General features: G+C 52.2%; 1 protein-coding gene across 10 annotated transcripts in view; it reads left to right on the top strand.

The window, feature by feature from the left end:
- The window catches only part of NLRC5 (NLR family CARD domain containing 5), a 57,306-nt gene that overhangs the window by 1,315 nt on the left and 45,710 nt on the right, over positions 1–10,281 (top strand). For 5 of the 10 annotated variants that reach the window (XR_005065822.1, XM_037041666.1, XM_037041662.1 and 2 more), the window contains exons 2-8: positions 202–264; positions 1,169–1,478; positions 2,198–2,257; positions 5,646–5,714; positions 6,963–8,640; positions 9,677–9,760; positions 9,907–9,990. Coding sequence is in view for 9 of the 10 variants with exons in the window: in XM_037041666.1 (XP_036897561.1) it covers positions 208–264; positions 1,169–1,478; positions 2,198–2,257; positions 5,646–5,714; positions 6,963–8,640; positions 9,677–9,760; positions 9,907–9,990 (2,342 nt within the window). In the remaining variant the exon portion in view is untranslated. The remainder of the gene's footprint in view (positions 1–201; positions 265–1,168; positions 1,479–2,197; positions 2,258–5,645; positions 5,715–6,962; positions 8,641–9,676; positions 9,761–9,906; positions 9,991–10,281) is intronic. The other 5 variants (XM_037041667.1, XM_037041663.1, XM_037041665.1 and 2 more) reach the window with 2 other exon arrangements.

The raw sequence follows: 10,281 nt of genomic DNA, 5'->3' as shown, positions 1-10,281 counted from the left end.
AGTTATTAAAGAAATAGTACCAGAAGGTACATTTGGGGAAAATGTTAGCATATTCCCTTGCATGACAACCAGCCAGTTAGTCAACTAATCCCTACTTCCTGGACATCTGGGCAGTTTCCAATTTTTAAGTAGTACAAATATTCTCGCAGTATGCAGCAATGTAGTTAAAATTTGATGTCCATCCGTGATTGCTTCCTAAAGGCTGAAATGCCAGAAATGGAGCCATTGACTCAAAGGGACTGCGCACTTTTAGGCATCTCCTATGTGAGTGTCCTTGACTTATTTCGGAACTCCTACCAGCAGACTGTGTGAGAGTTCTGGTTTAGAAGGGGAGAATTTGCCCAGGGAGAGAAGAGGGTTTGCATTGGCTAGGATTCGATTTTACTGTGAGTAGCAAAAAGCCCTAAATAACAGTGCTTTGAACAAGATAGAAATATATTTCCTTGTCATGTAATAAAAGTTCAACGTCAGACAGTCCAGGACAGGTAGAAAGTGTTACCCTCCACCTTCCTAAGCCCTGGCTTCTACCTCATGATCCAATATGGCTGCCCAAGGTTCAGCCATCACATCGACATTCCAGCCAACAGGAAGAAGTAAAGAAGGATATACAACACTTCCACCTACATCCCATTGGCCAAAACTTAATGGCAACTAACTACAAGGGAGACTGGGAAATAGTCTATTCCAGATAGGCAAGGGATATTCAGGGGTTCTAGGACTAAGGAAGAAAGGGAGAACAAAGTTAGGGGGACTATAGATAGATTAGCTCAGACAGAGAGCATCACAAGAGGGTCCATGGAAACATAACGAGTAAAGCATTCTCAGGCACCGTCTACAGGGAATGAACTAGACCGTTTCAGAACCAGTACACAGGCGCAGCTGGGAGAGGGGGACGGATGCTGAAGAAGGAGGTTAATCTCTGAGACTGATCCCTGGGCAAAGGCTTTGGGACTCCACAGAAACGAACGCTGCTTGTCTGCCTAATCTCCGCCTCTCAGATGTGCGTGGGAGGAGTTCTTGGCTGTGCCCTTTGGCTTCCCCCTAGCTTAGTTGTCCCACTGCTCATCTGTCCCCCAGTTCACCTGTCCCCAAGCTCACCTGCCCCCAGCTCACCTGTTCCCTCCAGTTCACCTGTTCCCCAGCTCACCTGCCCACCCTGTCCCTGCAGGGTCAGCTCCTCATGGACCCCATTAGCTTCCAGATGGACACCAAGAACCAGTGGGTTTGTCTCGTGAGGCTGCTCAGCAATGACCCCGAATGGCTGAGTGCCAAGGTGAAGTTCTTCCTCCCCAACACGGACCTGGGCTCCAGGAACGAGGCTCCAGACCCCACAAAGAGGGTCTTACTACAACTCAGGGAGCTGCACGCCCAAGGTCCGGCCACCTGGCAGGCGTTCATCCACTGTGTGTGCATGGAGCTGGAGGTGCCTCTGGAGCTGGAGGTGCTGCTGCTGAGCACTTGGGGACATGAAGGAGGCGGTAAGGTAGTGCGAGAGGGGCGCAGACAGGCCCCAGGGGAGCGGGGGCCCACCTGAGTCACCCCGAGAAGGCATGGCCCAGCCAGGATCAAAATGCCATGTTTCTGGATGCTTCCCAGGGCAAATTTCCTAAAACTACCACATCAGTGGGAGACCAGGGGAACTCCTTCCACCTGTACCACCCCAGTTGCAAGAAGAAAAAGGATGGGTGACTCCTTCCAGCCAGGAAATTCCAAACAGCCCATAATACCCAAGAGGTTTCTTCTTGTACCATGGTCAGAAGCAGTCCCAGGTAGAAACCTCTGTCCTATACTGATGGGCAGGCAGATTGAATCTGTTCAGGGCAGTGGGCCCCTTCTGTTTACACAGCCCCCTGGGGAAACAGTGAGAACTCACTCCACAACTGCACTACAAGGCAGGAGGCAGGAAATGCAAGGGACTTGCCAGTGCACAAGCACGAACGTGTATGCGCACATGCACAAACATGTGGCGCACACACATGCCTGTCCATGCACAAATCGATATGCATGCATGCATATAGTTGTGCATCCTGCTGCCTTCTCGGTCCACCTCCAGTTGTGGGTAAACTGAGGGTAAACTTTACTTCTCCCTTGCTGGGGGACCCACGCTTTGGGGTGAGCCCTGAGCCAGACATCGGACACTGGACCAGCTGGTCCCAGCTTGTCCCAATGGTGTGATATTCTCCCCTCTTTCATGCAGAGTTTCCCAGTCCTTTGGAAACTGGTGAAGAAAGAGAACCTGAACCTCAGCTCAGCTACGGTGAGGCCCTGGGTTGGGGAGCAGGAGGCAGGTGGTGAGCAAGTTCCCACGTCAGACCTGGAGGAAGCTGATGGGGACCAGTCACAGCCATGCCCCATAAACCATCCTCCTCATCCCCTGATCCATTTGCACTTGTCCCCTGCCCCTCACCATGGCTCCCACCTCCTTCCTCTCTCTGTCCCTCAAGGCTGTGGCCTGCCCAGGGGTCTAGCCTGGAGTCTCCTGGGAGAGCTTAAATTGTCGGTTCCTTGGCTCTACCTGAATCCTCCATCTGGCCTCACTTGGGGAAGCCGGTTCTCCCTTTTCTGTCCCCAAGCCTCAGGGCCTCAGGCTCCAGCTCTGCTGACTGAGGTCCCTCACTGTTCAGACAGCTGGGGCCTGACAGACCCGTGCACTACTACCCACACCCAGGGACCCTCCAGCAATTTTCTGCTGGAGCCTAGAGGGGCCCACGATCGAAGGCAGACCACCTCACCGAATCTTGGGCCACACCCCGTTCTCAGAATGTTTCATTCTTTTCACTGCAGCAAAATACACATCACAGAAAATTTCCCACCTGACCCATTTTTAAGTGCACAGTTCAGTGGTATTAAATACACCCCCCACCGCTGTGCAGCCAACCACCACCACCCGCCTCCAGGGCTCTTTTCTTCTTGTAAAACTGAAACTCCATCCCTGTCCAACGGCGACTCCCCACTCCTCCCTCCCCTAGCCCCTGGTAACTGCCACCTTGCTTTGCGTCTTTCTGGTTTTGACGACTCTTAAGTACCTCGTGCAAGTGCAGTCATTTTGCGACTGCCTTATTTCACGGAGCCGGTACTCAGGGTTCATCCCTTGATGAACATGTGTAAGCATTTTCTTCTTTTTTAAAGCTAATACTGCATCCTGTGGAGAGACCACAGTTTACTTATTTAGCCATTGGTGGGCAGACACTTGGTTTGCTCCCATTTTAACTGTTAGGAATAATGCCGCTGTGAACTTGGGAGAACAGCTATTTCTTCAAGATCCTGCTTTCAAGTCTTGTGTGTATGTATCTAGAACCCAGGGTCTTGTGGCAGTTCCATTTTTTAAAAGATTTTATTTATTTATCTTTAGAGAGGGAGGGAAGGAGAGAAGGAGAGAGATATCAATGTATGGTTGCCTCTTGTGTGTCCCCTGCTGGGAACTGGCCTGCAACCCAGGCATATGCCCTGACTGGGAATTGAACCACGATCGTCTGGTTCGCAGGCCCACACTCAATCCACTGAGTTACACCAGCCAGGGCATGGCAGGTCCATTTTTAATTTTTGGAGACACCTCCATACTGCTTTCCACGGCAGCTGCCCCGTTTTACATTCCTGCAACAGTGCACGAGGGCCCCAAGTTCTCCACATCCTTGCCAACACTTACTACTTTCTGTTTTTAATAACGGTAACCATCTCAGGGTGTGAGGTGGCCTCTCACTGTACTTTTGATTTGCCTTTCCCTAGTGATTGGTGATGCTGAGCATCTTTTCATGGGCTTATTGACCATTTGTATGTTTTCTTTGGAGAAATGTCTGTTCAAATCCTTTGCCCATTTTTTCAATCAGCTTGATTAGTTTTGTTGTTGTTGAGTTTTAGAAGGTCCCTATATATTCCAGATATTAATCCCTTATCAGATATACATTTTGCAAAATACTTTCTCCCATTCTGTGGGTTGCCTTTTTACTCTGTTGATTGTGGCTTTTGATGCACAAAATTTTTATTTTGTTTTATTTTTTAAATTTTATTTATTTTTTTAGAAAGAGGGAGAAAGAGAAAGAGGGAAATAACAATGTGTGAAAGAAACATCTATTGGTTGCTTCTCACGTGCCCCCAACTGGGGACCTAGCCTACAACCCAGGTCATGTTCCCTGACTCGGGAATAGAACCGGTGACCTTATAGTTCCCAGGCTGGCGCTCAATCCACTGAGCCACACCAGCCAGGGCTGATGCACAAAATTTTTTAATTTTCATGAAATACAAATTGTCTATTTTTTCTTTAGTTACCTGTGCCTTTAGTGTCCTACCCAAGAAATCATTGTCAAATTCCAGCATGGTGGAGTTTTTGTTCTGTGTTTTCTTCTAAGAGTTTTATTGTTTTAGGTATTCCATTCAGGTCCTTGGCTCATTTTGAGTGATTTTTTGCATGTGGTATTAGGTAGGAATTCAATTTTATTCTTTTGAATGTAGATATCCAGTTTTCCATTTATCAAAAAAACTGTTGTTTTTCCCATTGAAATGTCCTTGGCACCCTTGTCAAAAAAAAAAAACATTTACATACAAAAGTTTGTTTCTGGGTGCTCTATTTTATCAGTCTATATGACTGTCTTTATGCCAATACACACTGTTTTGATTACTGTAGCTTTGTAATAAGGTTTTCAATCAGGAAGAGTGAGTTCTCCGACTTTGTTCTTCTTTCTCAAGAGTGTTTTGTCTATTTGGGGTCCCTTGAGATTCCGTATGAATCTCAGGATGGGGTTTTCTATTTCTGGGGAAAAAAGTCATTGGGATTGTGGTAAGGGTCACATCTACGGGGAGTCTGTGGCTCGCTTTGGGGGGCATTGATATTTTAACAATGTTAAGTCTTCTGACTGGTGAACCTGAAATGTGTTTCCATTTACTTATGTCTTTTTAAATTTCTTTTAAGTAATGTTTTGTTATCTTTATTACACAAATCTTTCACCTCCTGGGTTAAGTTGATTCCTAGTATTTTGTTCTTTTTGATGCTATTGTAAATGGAATTATTCTTGTTATTTCCCTTTCAGATTGTCCATTGTTTGTGTATAGAAATGCAACTGGTTTTTTTTTTGTTTTGCATGTTGTATTCTGCTACTTTGCTGAATTCATTATTAACTCTAAAATAACTTTTTTTGGTGGCGTCTCTAGGGTTTTCTAAATGTAAGATCCTATCACCTGTAAACAGACCATTTTACTTCTCCCATTTCTTTATTTCCTTTTCTTGCCTAGTTGCTAGAACTTCCAGTTCTGTGTTGAGTAGAAGTGGTGAAAGTGGGCATCTTGTCTTGTCCCTGCTCTGAGAGGAAGCAAAGCTTTCAGCCTTTCACCATGGAGTGTGATGTTAGCTGTGAGTTTAGAACCTTCATTTCTGTAGACGCATCAACTTTTTACTTTTGGGTGTGCACCGTAGTAACGCCAGGCTTTAACAGAAAATATGCACCCCGTAATCCCCACTCCCCAACAAGTCAAAACTGTTTGTCCTGGTCCCTGGTGCCTTCTGGGACTTATCACTGAGCTGCCTTCACGTGGTCCCTGGGTATGGGTATACCTGTCTGCCTGCCTGTTTGTGGAAAGGAGCTCCTCAAAGGTACTGGGTACCTCCTCAGCCCCAAAACCTCACCCCTGACTCTTTCCTTTATTTCTTCCAGGCCTCAAGCGGCCTCACCAGAGCTGTGGATCCTCACCCCTACTGAAGCAGTCCAGGAAGCAGTACCTAGGTGTGTACTGAGGTGGGGAGGGACTTGAACTGTACATAGGGTTTGGCTTGCCTTGGGGCCAAGACACAGGCCCTGGATACTGTTCCCTGATGACAGGCCTCCAGTGGCCTAGTGACTCTCATGGTCCAAGCTACGGTGCATGAAGGATTCATCGTCCTGGGTGGGCAAAGGAGAGGGCAGGCAGAGGAAAGGGCTGAGTCTGGCAGGGAGGGCCTCTCCAACAGGCTACGAGGGGGCTTCTCTAGAGACAGTTCAGCTGAAGGAGCTGGAAGCATCCCAGCAAGTCACAGCTTTATTATTTAGCCTCTTCTGGGGACCTCCCCCCATATCCTTAGGGTTGAGTGAGCCTAAGGGAGGTGACCATCATAACCTTCGGCCTGGGCCCTTGTTGGCCACTTTAGGGGTGAACAAGGTATCAGGGAAACCCCCCCATACACACACGAAGCAGAAGCCCTTGGGGCCCCTGGTGAGACACGGAGGCTGCTGAGCACTGGCCAGGCCAGGGGAAGTGGAAGAGACAGAACTTCTCTCGTTTCCCACTCCTTGTCCAGAAGAGTCTTTGTTCCCGACCAGTTGTCTCACCAGCTGGGAAACCCAACACCCATGGGGATAGCCAAAGGATTCACAGGCAGTCAGAGGATTCACACTGATATAAAGCAGACTACCCCCTCAGGTCCCCCGGCAGGGCTCCTGTGTCCCCCAGCAGTGTCCCCAGTCCTTTCCCTGGGCCACCTGAGATCTCCCAATGACTCGGCATTTCAAAAGTCATTACCTGGAACAGTAGGAGCCCAGTTCCCAGGAGCACCATCACAGTTCCCACAGTTCTGATTGGTCAGTGCCTGCACTTATACGTCATTAGCCCTCATCCCTGGACACTGCAGAACTGAAACATTGGGCAGGGACACATATTACTCAGATGTCACTGAAGAGGTTGTTCTGATCGCAAGTACCCCTTTTCCCTCCCCCCATCTTGTTAAAAACTACGCCACCTATGTCTTTGCAAAACAAAGAGAGCTGCGACCCACACTTCCCCGCTAGACATCCTGTTTAAATGGCTGCCCGAGACTCCATTTCTGCAGAAGCAATTCCTCCCTGGGATTCGGGTGGCACAAGAGTCCCTGTGTGCTCTCGCCAGCCCCCCTCCATATATACACAGCTGAGGCTACAGGCTCCCAGTAGCCAGTACTAGGGTGAGGAGGCTGGTGGCTGGGGAGGTCTCCTACCCTCACGCCATCTTCCTGCCCCCAGCAGAGTTGGCCAAGAGGTACCTACAGCTGCTGAGGACTTCTGCCCAGCAGCGCTACGGCGGCAAGCTCCCCGGGCCAGGGCAGCCCCTTGCCTTCCACCAGGCCTATATCCCCACAGTCCTGCAGTGGGGCCGGGCCACCGCATCCTTCAACATGCAGGAGGGGGCCTCCACAGGGACCCTCAAGGCAGAAGATGGCACAGAAGTGAGCCTCCAGGACCTGTTCAATGCCAGGGCTGACAAGGGCCCAAGGGTGACGGTGCTCCTGGGGAAGGCCGGCATGGGCAAGACCACGCTGACCCACTGGCTCTGCCAGAGGTGGGCCAACGGCCAGCTGGACTGCTTCCAGGCCCTGTTCCTGTTCGAATTCCGCCAGCTCAACCTGATTACAAGCGTCCTGACGCTGCCTCAGCTCCTTTTTGACGTGTACCTAAGCCCCGAGGCGGACTCTGACGCAGTCTTCCAGTACCTGGAAGAGAATGCCCGCGGGGTCCTGCTCATCTTTGACGGGCTGGAGGAGGCTCTGCACCCCTGCTCGAGCGGGGACGGCGCCAGCCCTGAGGCCCCAGGTCCAGCCCTCGCCCTCTTCTCTGGCCTGTGCCGAGGGACCCTCCTGCCCGGCTGCAGGATCATGGCCACCTCCCGTCCAGGGAAGCTGCCAGACTGCCTGCCCACCGAGGCTGCAACGATCCACATGTGGGGCTTTGACGGGCCACGGGTGGAGAAGTACGTGGGCTGCTTCTTCAGCACCCAGCCATTGAAGGAGGCAGCCCTCACGGAGCTGCGGGTGAACCTGCGTCTCCGGAGTATGTGTGCGGTGCCTGCCCTGTGCCGAGTCGCCTGCCTCTGCCTCCGCCATCTGCTCCCCGGCCTCTCTCCAGGCCAGTCTGCGGCCCTCCTGCCCACCGTGACTCAGAACTACATGCAGATGGTACTCGCCCTCAGTCCCCTCGGGTACCGGGCTACCAGCTCCCTGTTGGGCCTTGGGGAGGTGGCCCTGGAAGCCCTGGAGGCAGGGAAGGTTATCTTCTCTGCCAAAGACATTCCTCCATCCGTGATGGCCTTCGGGGCTGCCCTTGGCCTGCTGACGTCCTTCTGTGTCTGCACGGGCCCCAGGCAGCAGCAGATAGGCTACGCCTTCACCCACCTCAGCCTGCAGCAGTTCTTTGCTGCCCTGCATCTGATGGTCAGCCCCAGCGTAGAGAAAGATGAACTCACCCGCCACGTCACGCTCAACTCTCGCTGGGTGCTGCGGACCAAAGCTAGACTGGGTCTGTTAGACCACGTCCCCACCTTCCTGGCGGGTCTGGCATCCTGTGCCTGCCGACCCTTCCTCAACCACCTGACTCAGCGGGGTGAGGCGTGGGTGGGCTCCAGGCAGGCCGAAGTCATACGGGCATTGAAGAAGCTGGCCACCCGCAGGCTCACAGGGCCAAAGGTTATAGAGCTGTGTCACTGCGTGGGTGAGACACAGGAGCCTGAGCTGGCCAGCCTCACTGCCCGCAGCCTCCCTTACCACCTGCCCTTCCACAATTTCCTGCTGACCTACACCGACCTGGCTGCCCTGACCAACATCCTGGAGCACAGGGATGCCCCCATCCACCTGGCTTTTGAGGGCTGTCCCCTGGAGCCCTGCTTCCCTGAGGCCCTGGCAGGCTGTGGGCAGGTGGAGAATCTCAGGTAAGAGGAAGGGCCAGGGAGGGAACTGGGCTTGTGGGCACGTGGGGCCAACCGGTCTGGCAGACCCCTGCTTGGAGGCTGAATAAGAATCTTGAGTATCAGAGGAGATAGGCTCTTCCTGTCCCTTGGCCTGGGACACAGCGTGAGCAAGTGCCATGCCTTGCCAGGACCTCGCCAGTGGGCTCTCCTCTCATCCTGGCGTCTGGGCTGCCAGTGTTCCTCCCTCGGGGCCGGGACCTGTGATTCAGGCTGTGCTGCCGGAGGCCGGGTGCCTCCGGACACGTGATGCGACCTCTCAGTCTGAGCTTTTTCACCCTAAAAATGAGTCAGTCGTCATGCCTACTTCCTAGGGCTGCTGTGAAATGAGGCATGAAAAACACTTCTTCGCACACTCCTGGCACACAACAAAGGCTCGGTATGTGTACCGGCCGGGGGAGAGGCTAAGCTGCAGGAACGGAGATCCTCCTACCCGCCTCCCAAGACACAGTGGATTGAACAAGGGAGTGTTTTCTTCGCTCTCATGGAAGACTCAGAGTCCAGGCCAGAGGGGATGGCTCAGCTCCACGTGGTCACGCAAGGACCTGGCTCCTTCCCTCGTTGCTCCGTCACCTTCTTGGTCAGAGCTGACTCATGGGCACATCTGTGCTCTGGCAAGGGGGAGGAAAAGAGAAAGGATGAATTAGACAAGCCCAGTCCCAGAAATAGGGCGCATCTGTCCACTCACATTCCAGTGGTGACAGCACAGTCATTGGGCCACACTGGGCCGCAAACGATGTCTGGGAAATGCCATCCCTGGCTGGGAAACCACATTCCCGGTTGTAGCTCCATGCGTGGAGGATGGGTTTCGGTGGACAGTGAGCAGACTCTGCCATAATGTGTATGTGTTACAACCACCACCATGTCAACAACAGCAACAATAATTACTACTATTAACGTGATTGTGTTAAGGTCCTTCTGTCAGACGGAGATTGGTGGGTCATGCCCTCTAGCCCTGCCCAGCACTGATCACGTGCCAACTTGTCTCTTCCTGTGGCAGCTTTAAGAGCAGGAGGTGTGGGGACGCCTTTGCTGAAGCCCTCTCCAGGAGCTTGCCAACGATGAGCAGCCTGAAGAAGCTGGGGTGAGCCAGGACTTGGAACCAAGAGGGATTCCCATCCGGGGTTGCTGGAACTTTCTTTCCTTCCCTGAACGCAACACAGGGCAGATTCGGGGCCTATACCCCTTCACATCCCCATTTCTCCCCCTCCATCTTTGCTTGCCCTGTAGGTTAGCAGGGAGTAAGATCACTGCCCGAGGCATCCAGCACCTGGTTCAGGCTTTGCCTCGCTGTCCGTACCTGGAAGAGGTCAGGTGAGTGATCTCCAGCAGGGCTCACTGGCTGCAGGACGAGGTCATTGCCCAGGTCCTGCATGTCCTGTGGGGTCTGGACAATAGTTCTTCAGAGCAATTCAGAGAGACAGCAGGCATCATCCCCAAACAGGCTGGGGCTGGACCCAATTGCAAGGCTACCAAAGACCTCAAAGAAATACCTGTGGCATCCAATATTTTGGGCCATTTTGAAGGAGCTTGAGTTGTGAGGCCCCCTTTCCCCTGTCTGTGACCCTGACAGGAGGGATGGCAGTGTGTAGACAGGTACTGGCA

Source organism: Sturnira hondurensis, unplaced genomic scaffold (genome assembly GCF_014824575.4).
Source record: "Sturnira hondurensis isolate 20B ecotype Veracruz unplaced genomic scaffold, ASM1482457v3 Scaffold0003090, whole genome shotgun sequence".
Classification (NCBI taxonomy): domain Eukaryota; kingdom Metazoa; phylum Chordata; class Mammalia; order Chiroptera; family Phyllostomidae; genus Sturnira; species Sturnira hondurensis.
This window is presented reverse-complemented; position numbering and strand designations above follow the sequence as displayed.